The sequence below is a fragment of the Sceloporus undulatus genome, chromosome 3 (assembly GCF_019175285.1).
Source record: "Sceloporus undulatus isolate JIND9_A2432 ecotype Alabama chromosome 3, SceUnd_v1.1, whole genome shotgun sequence".
Lineage (NCBI taxonomy): Eukaryota > Metazoa > Chordata > Lepidosauria > Squamata > Phrynosomatidae > Sceloporus > Sceloporus undulatus.
In genome coordinates, this window is record NC_056524.1 from 124749790 (window position 1) to 124765103 (window position 15314).

At 37.6% G+C, this 15314-nt stretch overlaps 1 protein-coding gene across 3 annotated transcripts in view; it reads right to left on the reverse strand.

The window, feature by feature from the left end:
* The window catches only part of ABCC4 (ATP binding cassette subfamily C member 4), a 191347-nt gene that overhangs the window by 107414 nt on the left and 68619 nt on the right, over window positions 1-15314 (reverse strand). For all 3 annotated transcript variants that reach the window (XR_006103129.1, XM_042460587.1, XM_042460588.1), the window contains exons 16-19: window positions 14955-15095; window positions 12178-12215; window positions 10119-10219; window positions 8217-8363 (exon numbers count right to left, since the gene is read on the reverse strand). Coding sequence is in view for 2 of the 3 variants with exons in the window: in XM_042460587.1 (XP_042316521.1) it covers window positions 8217-8363; window positions 10119-10219; window positions 12178-12215; window positions 14955-15095 (427 nt within the window). In the remaining variant the exon portion in view is untranslated. The remainder of the gene's footprint in view (window positions 1-8216; window positions 8364-10118; window positions 10220-12177; window positions 12216-14954; window positions 15096-15314) is intronic.

Sequence of the window (15314 nt, forward strand, 5' to 3'; positions counted from 1 at the left end):
TTTTCTTTAAGGAATATTAAACTAAACTCAAACATCCAAGACTAATTTCTATCACTAGCATTTTACTCTTCATAACTTGTCTTCCAACTACTTCCCACTCCCCGTCTTCTTCATTTTTTTTCATCTACTGAATATGTGGTTTGGATTCTAAATCTGAGAAGTGTTTTGCAAAAAAAAAGTCACTCCCAGATCCTCCTGAGTCTAAAAACACTCCACCACTGTTACATAATCTGCCAGGTGCTTGCAATCTGGCAGAAGTCTAATTAATTCATCCAGATGCTGCAGCACAGATTACTTAGGATCATCTGGGAGAGAGTATTCCATGCATTGCAAAAACCAGTAGCAACTATTAATGAAATAACTTTTAATTGTAAAGGTCTTTGGTGCATTCCAACCCACAGCTTCCCAAGTCACAGAATCCAAGATAATGTTTTCTTATGCAGTGCATCCCCTCTCTCAATCACTGGCTTGCAGAAAAAAAGCTAACACAAAGTGTGCTTATCATTTGTTTTGTTTACGCTGGTATTTCACTGACTTGGTGACGACACATACAAGTACAAAATGAAAACTTTTTGCCTACCTCGGCTCCTCCTAAACCCTGATCATATTGAAATTTCCCACTACAAAATACAGAGGTAGAAATTTCAATGCTTGTGTCAGCCACTAACTGAAAGATACGCTACGCATTTTGTCTGATTTCACAGCCTGGAAAAGACACATACTCTATGTGCACAGCCCTTGCTACATCTCTATAGAGAGTTTTCTACGTCACTGCCATGCAAACTGCTACAAAAGTTCTCCAACAAATGATATATTGCTGGCAATAATACTACTATTTTTGCATAGCCAAATCCAGCATCTAAGCTCTAGGAAATCACGTAAGAATGCCATGTACCTATTACCATGTCATAGCACTTGTTCTACCAATGACTTTGTTTTTACAGCTAGTAACTAGGCTACATTTCAAGCATCTCTACAGATAAGCACTTCATTCTCTTTAATACTTCCTCCTTTGTCCTCTTCTGTTTTACCATATTTTGAGTTACAATAGTTAGATAACTGGGTTAAGGGAACACTTTTATCATCAACAGTATTTAATACCAAGCCATTTTCAACACAGGAGTGAGGAATATTCTGACAAACAAGACTGAGGACACAAAATAATGCCCAAGGGGGCTTGCTCTCCTATTGCTACATGGAGAAAGCCACACTATGGGAATGCAAAGATCAACATGTACAGATTCCATATTTACTGAATCTTCTTCGTTGCAACAGCGGGATCTATACTACTTCACCTCTAATGTTGTTTCCACAGCAGTGAGGGAAGGGTGCCAAACAATGGGTAGACTGGATCCCATTGCGGGAGAAAGGTGGGATATAAATCCTTGAAATAAGTAAATAATAAAACAGACTGAGAGATCCAATAGATCCAAAATCTCCTGTTGTACTGCCATGATCTTGAAAAGGAAGGGGAACACATGCGTTCTGTGGAGCTACTGTAATTATTTTCCCTTAATTGCCCCCATACCAACTCCAAACTTGGCAAGCATGAGCCCACTGAGGCTTTGAAAGAGAGAGAGTTCCTGAGCTGTTGATTCTCCTTCCCCTGCAGCCACAGAATTGTTCTGCCTATCTATTCAAAAACTAAGGCAAATAGTGTGTTATGGCCCTTGGATCTGCACATGATGGTACCTGTTCAGCCAAGCCTTCTTCCTGTCATGTTCCTAACTTTCTACATGTGTGATGCGGTAGTCAAAGTGCAATCTACTTTGGTAACATTAGCATGGCACTTTGATTTATAGAAGAACAAGGATATTTTATGCTTGCCTCACTTGGTGTGATTTAGGGCAAAATTATACATTATATAGAACAGAACATGCTGCCAACAAAATATGGTAATCCCATTTCATATACTTTCGGTGTGTATCATCCCATTCAATGTGCCCTATGTTTCTATGTAGTGCTAAAGCCATAGAAATGCATAGCCCAACGCGGTGCTGTTATCTTGAGTGGCAGTCGCAGGGCCTATGCAACTTACAGTCCCACCCTCAAGCGACACTAGAGTAAAGATGAATTTTGCTATGCAAATAGTAAACAAACCTTTAGTGTAATATTTACTGATCTTAGCCTACTCCTAGTTAGCTTCATAAAGGTTACAAACAAAATCTTAAGAATTATCATCTAATAGACGCATGTGTAAGTAAGGCTATTTAAACTTGGAACAAAAGGTATTATGATACTAATAGCTGTAAAAGAACTACTCCCATAAAAATCATTCAATATATCACACCCTGATAAGGCTTTAAATACACAGAACCATTGTTATATTGTTCTATGCAAAAACATTTAGGTGTTCTTTTCTCTTTAAACATGTGGCAGCCAAACAGGTTTAATTGCCACACCTCTTACTTCAACCTACTAACTGTTCCATGCTTACACCCAAAAATAATATTTAGAGTGTTATGTGGTTGTTCAAGATCTTTGTGACTGATGCAACTCTTCTGTATTTTTTGTCTTCTCAAGCTGTGACTCTTTTTTACTGACCTATTGGGGGAAAGTTTATTAATATTTTAGAAATCAAATAAAAATATACAAAATATATAAAGTTGTCACGCACACAGTAAGCATGAAGCATAATCAAACAATACACTATGAGTACTGAGAACTGATCCACAGTGCACATAATCACACAAGTTATCAAGCCTCTAACATGTCTATTCATACCACCTTACACTCATCTTGTTCACATTAAAATGTGCATTTCTTATTTAAGTCACTAAAATCCATCCAGTTTTCAAAAACAGAAAGCTCAGTAATTTACCCTGGACAGACATAACACTCGTCTTCTGGCACTATGCCCAAATGCTTATGCCAATGACGAATGACAACACAAATGAAATATTTTAACACGAAGCTTTGCTTTGTAAACGGCCCGTATGATCTGTCAAAAATACTACCTGCTATAAAAATTAAAGGCCTTCAGACCAGTATTTCTTGTTTAAACATGCTACCAGCTGAGCAGAGTCACTTGTGTGAACAAGCACAGATTCAGGAACACTGTCAAGAGAAGTCTCGCCATTCAGATGATCAAATGGCAATTTAATACCCTCCGTTATCACCATACTAATTTTCAACATGCTGAAATATATTCATTCAGTACACTAACATTTTGACAGATCTGTGCTTGGAGGACTATGAGACATGTAATAAAAAGGTAACTTTTTAAAGCTCTGTTCAAAGCACAATAATAAGCATACTCTGCAACGGCAATGTGTTACATCAGAACAGTTAGAATCTTATTCTGGGATATAATTCTGTATTTTAGAGTTCTGTTCAGATATGCTTTTCTCTGACGAATACATGAAGGTAAAATAGAATTAGATCATTGATCTGCCTGGACTAATAGTATCAGCTGTGGCTAGTAGTTGTTTTCCTTCATTGCCCCAAGACAGGGATCTTTTCTTTGGTTATTCCCAGACCTCATGTTCAAATCTAGAAAGGTCAGATCTCAGAAATGCAATCTAAGTGATGCCTACATACACGCTTATTGGATGCTCAGTCCAAATTCTTGTACAAGGTAATCAGCATATAAACAACACATAGCGTTTCTGAGACCATAAGTATACACATTTTTTTCAGAACCATAATGCATGGTACTCCAAGCAGACAATGAAACGTTACAAGGGCAACATGTATCCTATAAGCTAGCACCACAGAAAATAAATATATAGGTAATACAAACTCAAACTATTTTGATAGAAAACAACCCCAAACCAAAAAAGATAGATGAACAAAAACAAGCCCTCTCACAGTTGGATCTTACACTCACTGTCTTCAAAACAAGACCAAATGAGTTGAACGGACTTGCCTCCTGACATGCACAGGATAAGTCTACTTCTGCTACCTTCTCTAGTTCAGAATCAGCAGTGTATCCCATTACAAACCTCTCTGTGGATAAGCAGGTCACTTACACTAAGAGTATACCAAGGGAATGTCTTACTTGCATGTGATGAATGCCATAAAACTACATTCTCAGTAGACCATTATATAATCTAACTATTACTATTTCTGGTGCTCAAAAATTGACATTAAAAACAGTGAAAAGAAATCTTTGTCGCTCTCCCCACTCTCAACACACAAATTAGTTGTAAAGCTAGAACAGGATAAAATAGCTCATGCTGCCCTCTTGTGTTAGACTAATAAAAAACTAAGAAAACGAAAGTACTATTTATTTAAGTGAACGGATGGCAAAATTCATGTGTTAAAACAAATATACCTTCAACTTAATGTGGTCATGTTGTAAATTAGATCAACTAACAGAGCATGCAATATTTATTAAGGATTTACTAAGATGTCCATAATATACATAAGGCACATACAAATTTTCTATTATCTAGCTTGCCTATTCATATACAGGTTGAAAACATAGCCAGGGGTAGACGCACTGGCCATATAACAAAGTTCAATAACAAAGTTCAACAAAATCCACAAAACAGTGATACATTTGTGAAATTGAAGGCTTTCATGGCTGGTATGCATAGTTTTTTGTGGTTTTTTCGGGCTATGTGGCCATGTTCTAGAAGAGTTTATTCCTGATGTTTCGCCAGCATCTGTGGCTGGCATCTTCAGAGTATTGGCATTCTCTAAAAATGCCAGCCACAGATGCTGGAAAAACATCAGGAATAAACTCTTCTAGAACATGGCCACACAGCCCAAAAAACCCACAAAAAAAATCTATAGTGATACCTTTATTGGATCAAACACAATGCACAAAAGACATATTGCAAGCTTTTCAAAGCTGCACAGGCAAAAATGTTAAAAATCATACAGGAGAAAAAAATTATTACTATATTAGTCACATTTGGTCAAGATATGGCTGTTCTCAGTCCAGGTGAGAACCTCCTCTTCTGGCCATGTGGGTATTCCAAGAAATAAAAAATATAAATTCAAGAACCAAGAAAAAAAGAGATGTTCCTCTTGAGATCTATGTTGCCTCTGTCCTTTGTGAAGCTATAAGCTCATTTCTTAGGCAGAGAGCACTGAATTTCAAATGAAGCCCTCCATGGTTTTGCATTAGGAAATGTTCTTTAGGTGCTGTTTTGGTAAAGTATGCCAAATGTAGTCCAATTTTTTAAATAAAAAATGTTTTACCTCTGTTGGAGATAGAAACCTCAAATGGCCAAGTCCCAAGTCCATTGGCCCTCTCTATAGGTTTCCTCTCATGTGGCTAAAATGTGGTATCTTACACCCAGAAAATATATCCAGGGTAGCTGTGTTGGGCATGTAGCAAAGTATAGTAACATCCAAAATCCACAAAATACATGTTGCAAGCTTTCAAAGTTCCACTGGCTTCTTCATCAGACAAAACAGCACTTAAAAATAATTCTCAATGGGAAAACACACGTAAGTGCTTTAACTAAAATATGGTTAATCACCATGGTATTACTAAGGCCCCATTCATACTATGAAAACAATCCAGGATGAATCTGGGCTAAATCATTGGTGTTCACACATCTGCTGAATACACGTGATGCACTTTTGTGGGGGACTGGTAAAAAAAACAACCCAGCGTATTTGATACCAAGTTTTTTCCCTGAGTTTTCCTGAAAAATCTGCATCAATCCACACCGTCAGCAGTGTGATATGCTTCCAAATCAATTTGGATCACTCTGTATCATTAAAGGAAGGGAGGCAGCCACATTTTAACCCGAAAAAAAATGGCATTTGTGAATAATACAAGGGTTAAAATAACTCAAAGAGATTCGTGAACCCAAAACGTAGGAGGAACAACAAACCCAATATGCATCAACATGGTGAATTGCATCTCTTTGGGACAAAAAAAAGGAGTGCGAATGCCCCCAAAGGATACAGAAGTCACTCCATACCCCTGAATTTTAGGTACAGACGGAGATATTCTATAGGTTGACCTGGACTTTGGAGCAGCCAGAGCAGCTTCTACCTGCGCCAAACCTCAGTATGACAATGAACTGCCAAAAAGGCAAAAAGAAGGCTTGTGTCATGATGAGCTTTGGAGCATGGAGAACATTCTGTCTGCTCCACAGCATAGAAGAAGAATAGGTGAGAGACATCAAATAAAGTATCTGCGAAAGGACTGCTATCCTGTTGTGTATCCTTGTCATGAAAGAGTCGGGAGCCTATGCCCTCAGTAAGCACATTCTTGGAGTTCTGGACAATGCAATTTGCAGATCTATTTCAAGCCACAATTTCACATCTCAGCTGTTAGGCAAGCTTTAACTAGTTAACAATCATGATTTAAGCAAAACAAATCATAGTTAAGACTTATATTTGAGGAAGGCAAAATGATCCAGTGTTCACAACAGGTGTGCCAGTGTTCTGTTAAGTCTTCTTTGATATGAATGTTAGCCTTTGGGGCTAAGAGCTGAATGTTTTAGTCTTAAGCTCTGATACTGTGCACTGATCAGTAGGGATATTTATATTCCATTTAATGCTATATATTCAAATTCTGAGTTCAGCATGCACTTCCTTGGGCAAAGTCTCCTCTAACAAGACTGAAAATATGGTCTAACAAACAAACAAGCAAAATGGATTTTATCAGCTACATTCAACATGCTATTTTTAAATAAAGAAAAGAAAAAATTGGATTATTTTTAGCAGTCTCTTCCCTGTCTTTTCCCAAAAGATATCAACTGAAGCTTGCATTTCCCTCCCCAAACCCATATTTTCCAGTTTCCTCAATTGACCACATGCTGTGATGCCATACATCCATAATTTAGACCCACAACCCTAAGAGAAACTGTAGACATATATCTATATATTGTGCTGAGGTGAGAATTATGATTATATCATAAACTTAAATCCACTTTTTCTGATACTGAAGAATAGAGTCCCCCAGGGAAAAGCACTCTGGATTTCTTCTTCAATCTTACTGGAAAGACATGCTTGACATCCTTTCCAGGGCTCTTACAAAAGAGCAGCAGGCACAAGAAGCAATGGGTGGGATGCAGGCAAGGATAAATTATCACTTAATATGATTTAGTATACAAAGCAAATAAAATGACCAGTAATATTTATTGGTTAGTACACAATGACTGATTAGTACATATTTCTGTCTCAAAAATAATAAAAAGAGGTACATTTTCTATACCATGAAACAGACAGTTAAATGTATCAAGAAAGCCTTAAATGGCATATTTCATCCTTCAACTCAAACTGACAATGAAAAGGTCAGATCTTTTGCAGTCAGCTTCTTCCTTAGTGCATGCTGCTATTGTTAGCAAATCCTAACCTACTCAATTCAAGTTTACTTCTTTGGCTAAAAGGCCTAACATCATAATATCAAGATATCTAAACAGAAACAGAAACAAATTGCTAAATGACATTGAATATGTATAGAAATGAGCACCACAATTGTATGCCAAAGTTAAGTATAGTTGTCCAGATAACAACCTATTACTTTAATATCAAAGTAAATGATTTTGTTATCATTTGCCAGCCTGAGGGCAAAGAAAAACACTTTTATTAGCACCTGTATTTATTACTGGTAAACAAAGAATCCACTTTCTATGGAAGTTTATGCAATGTTTATATTCCATAAATAAAAATAGATATTTATTCTGTATATTTTCAAATACATTTTAAAGGACAATGATCTTTATTCTCTATCACATCTATCTCAATTACCAATACAATGACATAAAAAGAATGAGGGAATTTATATGACACCTGTTCAATGCTACTGAGGGATTTCCTGAAACCTAAGACGTGACTGCTCATCTTACTATTTACAGTATATCCTATACATATCTATTCAGAGGCAAACCTCATTGATTTCAATGGGGCTGGCTCCCAGGAAAATAATTATGCAATTGTAGCCTGAGATAACTATGTTCAAAACTATGTTTAGGTCAAGATTAACCTAACAGTTTTGTTCCTTTTAAATAAGGAAAAGACATAGTCATTCACTGTACAAATATTCAAATTGCTGTTAACAAATCAGAGAACAATGAGCACACAAATACAGCACAAGCATTCTGGATTTAGCGTAAATATACAACAAGATCAATGACAATAGAAAACTGAATACTGCAGATTTTTCAAGAATGATGTCATATTCATTAAATAAGCATCAACAATTTTAATATTCTGCTGGAATTGCATTTTTAAAAAAACTACTGTAAGGAAAAACATTGTAATTCATTCAATATGTATGATGCAATATGTATTGCATAACTTACCAATAGGGTTTGTGTCAAAAAAGAGCACTGGAGCTTTCAAAATTGACTGAAACATGCTGTCATGTAAAGTCTGAGCAGCATTAACCAAAACGTGAAACATCAATATAGTCCTCAGTATGCCAAACAGTACTGTGACCACAGTGAAACCTGAAAATAAATGAAATGTCAGGAAATGTATCCTTCTAACTGCAAAGGGAATTTTAGGCAATGGATTATTATATCCATTTTGGATGAAAATATTGCATTGCAAAAGGTATGATTTACACACTTCAAAAGTAAATAATTATATGATAGTTTGTTCAAATGGAAGACAACGAAATTAACAAGACTGGCAGTTTTCAAATGGTTTATCTAGAGGAAAATCAGTTGTTAGAAGCCACACCTTCTTGAAACATTCATTGGATTATGAGGGATAAGCAGCTGTATGAAAGAGATGGGGAACATTCAGGCTATTTTAAAAAAATCAGTATATAACACATGTATACAAATTCATCTCATCTTTTTAATAAAAAAAGTGTTCATTTTTCATGGGCCAGAATAAAAAACTGGAAATATTGCCTTTCTTCTAATGCTCCGAGTGTCCACTTTGTTGAGAGTGCAGACTGCAACTCCTGAAATCTCTGGAAATGGCCCCTGAAAAAAAGGCCAATTTGTGACAAGGCCAAAACAAGTTGGGCTTTTTAAGACAATAAAGTTTGGGTACTACCAAGAGCACGTGGGACATGGGCCCCCAGCTGATATAGGAACATGGAGGTGAGAATTTTTCTTAAATTTTTTCTGAACTGTTGTCCGCACCCTAAGCCATATTGCTCTCTGTCCTAGTGTTTTCAGTGGGTTTCCATCATCACATTTGGCTTAAGACATAAAATAAATGTGTGACCCAACAGAGTGGTCTTTCATTCTAGAACTTGCTCCCAAATGAAGTGCACCAGGTTCCCTTGGCAGAGAAGTAGATAAGACTCCCTGAGGCTAGAAAATGTGCAAAATATTAAGGCACTTGACATGCATTTAACACACTGACCTGTTATTTTAAGTATTATCTATAGGCCAGAGAGAGAGAAGGAATATTGCTAATAAAGATTTCAATCTCTTTTGAATTTGTATCAATGCTGGCAGAATGCTTTTTGTAACTCTCTCAATCAAAGCCAGCATATGTGAGAGGAAGAGCTGGGATAGGAAGGATTTGATCTTTAGCAGAGTTTGGAGACCTTCCTTTTTAGATGACAACACACAGAGGCCATTATAGCTAAGGGAGTCTGGGAGTTGTTGTTCAAAAAAGTAACTTTCCCAAGCTCCAATCTTTTAGACCTGTTCCCGATCTCCTCCCAAGAGTTGTTTTTCCCCCCACATTGCTCTACTAACTCATTAAAATAGCTATTGAAACAAGAGCTACTGTAAGTTTTGCATGCCATGCAATTCACTCTAGGGTAGCCCCTTGGTAATTTGTTACTTTCCTCTGTTATTCAAGAACACAATATATTCATTTTGGGGTTGTTGTTTTTTCTTCAAGCACTGATCTTTCTAGACTAAAAGAAAATGGAAACAATCCGAGACAATTTCTAATCCACCTGTCTGCTCATACTAACAATGGAAAATTTAGCAAGAGCAATCAATTTGGAGAGAGAAAACCCACATGTTTATAGTGAGTGATTTTTGGAATACTTATTTTCTGATTGCTTTCCAAAATCCAGAAAACAAATTAAATCTCTCCCTCTTCTTAATCTCTTTTTAAACTCATTTTAAAAAAAAAACAACCTTGCATCCAGTTAGTGTAACCAGAGGACAAAGTAGCCTCGATAATCTGTAATAACACAAATCACTGCAGAAAAGGAAAATCTTGAGAGCCTATTGCTGTTAATGAGCTTCTTGCAAATTGCATCATTAAAGTGTTTATGTGTTTACCTGCATACATTCCTAAATACCACTCAAGATCAAGAGTTCTTGTTTGGTTTATTCCAGTGTTTCCCTCTATAGTAACATTCAGCTTTTGTTGTTCCTTTGCCCTGTATAAATATCGCAAAGAGTGAAGAGAAAATAAAATCATTTAAATACAATGAGGTAAATACATAGGAAAAGGCTGCTGAAATGAACTATATTAAATGTCACTTTAATGGAGAGGTAATGGAATTATTCCTGCATAACCTTGGAATCCTGTTTATGATACATGAAAGCCTAGGCCCAATGTATACCTATGTCTTTTTTGGTCTTTGCAGATGATGGTATTCCCTTCCTGCCTCTGCAACAACTAAAAGCCCTTCCATAGGAATTATCATTTTGCTGCAATCTCCCCAGCCATTCTGTGGCCAGTGGCAAGTGGGCAGGGGGAAGAGGAATCAGAGAATCATATGGTTATATCTCACAGCTACCACAGCTTTTGGTCTGTTTCCCTATCTCAGAAAATCCATTAAGAGGAAACAGATGGAATAGTCACACCATGCCTTCTAATTGGCAGCTTGAGTAACACTCCATCTGGAAATGTCTATAGTACATTCTCACTCTCCACAGTAAAATATGAGTTAAGAAACCACTGTAGTTCCACAAAAAGAAAGCTCCCTTTCCCTACGTTTAGCTGTACTGAATGCAACATGGAGCTAGTTCTGAGACAAGGCAGAAGACTTTTTATCCATGCTGTAAATGGTGAAGAAAGTCATGGTTTTTCTGGATGTCAGTCCAATAGGTGCCTGCACCTCACCCTCAATCTATATCTTCTACTACTGTCAGGGTCACCAGAAGGGATACGGAATGGGGCTCCTATAACTTTAATCCTGAACTGACTGTAGATTAGGGTGAGGTAAAGCTCTATCTAGCATAACCAAAATACATGTCCTCCCTCAACTTGCAAACCTAAGCTTTCACCTTCCCAACATGGCTACTTTCTCCCTGATGGAAAACAGGAAGAGGGGTGGAGAACAATGCCCAGGGCATCTGGTGGCACTTACAGAACTGGACACTCCTAAAAACTTCTATGCCCCTCTTTCCATCAGTAAGACTTTTGCCATGTTGGGAGGGAACAGCTGCTGCTAACTATTGAGATTTGGAAGGTGAGGGATACCTTTGTTCCACTTGATCACGCTTTACTGTACCTTATCCTGTTCCACAATCTAAGGACTGAAGTCACAGGAGACTTTTCCTACATCTGACCTAGTATATATGAAGGTTTGTTTTGTTCACCTGCAAACAATTGTTCTAAGCAGGGAAATCTGCACTTGTGAATGTGCTCAGTTTTTCAAATTATAAATCCCTGAAAGGGATCTAGGAGTCCAGGTAGACCACAAGTTGAACATGAGTCACAGGTGTTATGAGGCAGCTAAAAAGGCCAATGCAATTTTAGGCTGCATCAATAAAAGTATAGTGTCTAGATCAAGGGAAGTAATAGTGCCACTCTATTCTGCTTTGGTCAGGCCCCACCTGGAATAATATTGTGTCCAGTTCTGGGCACGACAATTCAAAAAGGATGTTGAGAAACTGGAGTGTGCCCAAAGGAGGGTGACTAAAATGGTGAAGGGTCTGGAAACCATGTCCTATGAAGAACGACTTAGGGAGCTGGGAATGTTTAGCCTGGAGAAGAGAAGGTTAAGAGGTGATATGATAGCTCTGTTTAAATATTTAAAGGGGTGTCATATTGAGGAAGTAGCAAGCTTGTTTTTTGTTGTTGTTTTTTTGCTGCTCCAGAGAACAGGACCCAAAGGATGCAAGCTACAGGAAAAGAGATTCCACCTTGGCTTTAGGAGGAACTTCCTGACAGTAAGGACTGTTCGACAGTGGAACACACTCCCTCGGAGTGTAGTGGAGTTTCCTTCCTTAGAGGTCTTTAAACAGAGCTGGATGGCCATCTGTCAGGGATGCTTTGATTGAGAGTTCCTGCATGGCAGGGGGCAGGATTGGATGGCCCTTGTGGTCTCTTCCAACTCTATGATTCTATGATTCTAATTAAAAGATTTTAAAAGAAAGAATGACTTACCAATGAGAAAGCCACCAGTCCTGAAGCACATAGGCAACCTTAAAGAAAGTCAACCACAGAGATTTGAGTTTTGTTTGCCTTACTTTAATACTCTCCAGTTTTAGCTATGGAGATGTTTCAATTGCAGCAGTCCATTTTGAGCAACTTTCCTCAATCTGATATTCTCCAGATGTGCCTACCAGATTGCCCCAATATGTGCAGCTGGAAGCTGTATTCCAGCACATCTAGAGGATATCAGCTTTGATGAGACTGGTGTTTTTATTATTAAATATATGTAAACATACTTTAAAATATAGCTTCCAAAAAGTAAAAACAGCAATAACAATAGTAAAAGCAGTAGTAGTAAATGGAAGATGAGAGCTCTTGTGGGCTGTAAGTCAATATATAAATACTTCAAATAAATGAATAAAAAAAGAAAAATCATATACAGAATCTAAAAAATAGGCTTCTAAGTAGCTCCTGCCCATGGCATCAAGGTGCACCACAAGATGATCTCTCCAGAATGCTTTACAAAAGTTGTTGTTGTTTTTTTTGTGTGTGTTTTTTTTGTTTTTGTTTTTTGTTTTTTGTTTTTTGTTTTGTGTTTTTGTTTTTTTTGTTTTTTAATTATTATTTTTTTGCTTTTTTACACCACAAATCAATAGCATAAAGATCTACAGAAAGACTTAGCCCACAAATAACAATGTTTGGCTTGTTGGTTTGTTTACTACCACCACCATCACCACAGAGCAGGCACAACAGTGTGCTCTTACTTGTGTGTAATCATTTAAATCATTTAAATTTTACAACATACTCAGTTTTGCTGTCTCTCAGACCTCTTCATCACTCTGAGCAATTTGCAGGCTGTACAGACCAACAATAAATGCCTGCTTGGATCAGCGTGGGGGTGTGGCATTTGGGTGATGACAGCCCCAAATCCACCCCCAAGTTGGCATCACGCCACCTGCCTGACAGCATGGCAGGTAGCATTACAGAGCTCCTTTGACATGGCGTTCACATGCTGCACACCCAAAAGAGCATGGAAAAGTGTTGTGGCAGTGGCAGAGGCACCCTTTTTCCAGGCTAAAAAAAGTGGCATTTTGCTGCTTCTTTTTGAACTGGAAAAATGCCGGATTGGGGCCGTGGCATGCTGTTGCCATAGCCTAATCTGGCTCTCAAAGGGGCAGCAGCAAGCTCCTCCTTCAGGATGGTTTGTTTCACCCCTTAGTCAAGCAGAGGGTGGGCAGAACCTTTTCTTACACAAAGACAGCAATTTGAAGGGATCAGTATCGACAACCTAGGTCCAAAACACACTGCAGAAATAATCCAGTTTCAGACTACTTTAATAGCTCTGGCTCAGTGCTAGGAAATCCTGGAAATTGTAGTTTGTTGTAGCACCAGAGATTTCTGACAAAGAAGGGTAAGTATCTCACAAAACTACAGTTTCTAAAATTCCCGAGCAGTGAGCCAGGACAGTTAAAGCAGTCTCAGACTGGATTATTTCTGCAGTGTGTTTTGGACCCTAGTCACCTCAGTATCTGACAGTGATTGGGGCTCCAACAGGAAAACCAATAACGTAAATTGGGAAATTTCTGAAAACGCTAATACCCAACATTCCACTTTTTGAAGATGACCTATTTTAACTATTTAATCTATTTATTTATATATTAATACATTCATCCACCCAACTAAGAGACCACTAAAAGTCTCAACTTTACTAGGACAATACCATGGTAATAAAATTAATGAGGACATCCTCAAATATTCTAGCCAAATACAAATACCAAGGAAAGAGTATGAGATGTCGTCTTTGCTGGGGTGATCAACTGGGACAATTTCATGCCATGAAGTCCTGAATCACTACTGACAAAGTGCTTCTGGCAGGCATTTAGATGTCCTTCCAAACAACCAATAATTTCATAATGTCTAAGGTAAATTCCTTTGGCTCAGACAGAAAAACCATTATGCAGTGGAGCAGTTAGAACACCAACAAAATTCCATGTTATGTTCCACTCAGGCACAATAAAATATACAAATGCTTTAGAGTTAATATGCAACTGTCTGGAAGCTCAAGCCTCGGACAAGTAGGTTCAGTCCACATTCCCAAGGCTCTACACAGTTACATTCTCTCTGAACTGTCCCTGTTACTAAGATCTCTTGTAGGCAGCTAGGCCACAAAGAGAAAAAATGTTTTCTTAAAATAAAACAAATTTTGGAGTGAGAGAGAAGTTTTTACTCTATGTTGTTGCTGTTTGCCTTCCGATCCTTTCTGACTTATGGCAACCCTCAGGCAAACCTATCACAGGATTTTCTTGCAGAATTTGCTCAGAGGGGATTTTTACTTTGCCTCCCTCTGAAGCTGAAAGAGTGCGATTTGATAAGGTCACTCAGTAGGTTTCCAAGGCTGAACAGGGATTTGAACCCTGGTTTCCCTGTGTCCTAATCCAACACTCAAACTACGACATCATGCTGGCTCTCATTTATTATATACCATCATGTAAAATACAGGCCAAGTATAAAATCTGAATACAAAAATTTGGAATATATAAAACGGTATGAAATTTGAGTATAAAATTTGATTGAATTGATTAATTTAAATTAATAGGATTAAACAGACCTTGAATTGGTTTGTAATCTGAGCTGTTTAATTCAAAAAGGAAAAAGAAACTTCTAATACATATGAAAATGTTATGCTGTTTCACATCACACACCTACACGCAGTAGGAACTTGCACATACTGAAATGCTGTAAGCACAAATCATCAACAATGTTTTCACTTGCAATGCCAAATACCTTACCTGTGCCAAAATATTGAGAAAAAGAAGTATAAATATGACAAAATAATTTGCCCCAGCAGCAAAATACTTCTTATAAATGTTAAAGCCAATTTTCCCCTCTGAACGGCTCTCTTCTGGCAGTGCAGTTAGGATGGGTTCCATCTGGAGTGCACGGAAGGAATAAGTAAATTAAGGTAAAACATTAAATTGTTGCAACTGATCTCCAGGGGGAAAAAAGACTTTCCAAAGTACATGAATAAAAGTGCAAATCCGTGGATATCTACTCAAAAGTAAATTCTACTAAGTTCAATGAAAATTATTCTGTGATAAGCGCAGAAACTAGACTATGGCTTTCTAAAAAGCAATTACAGTTGAGTCTTC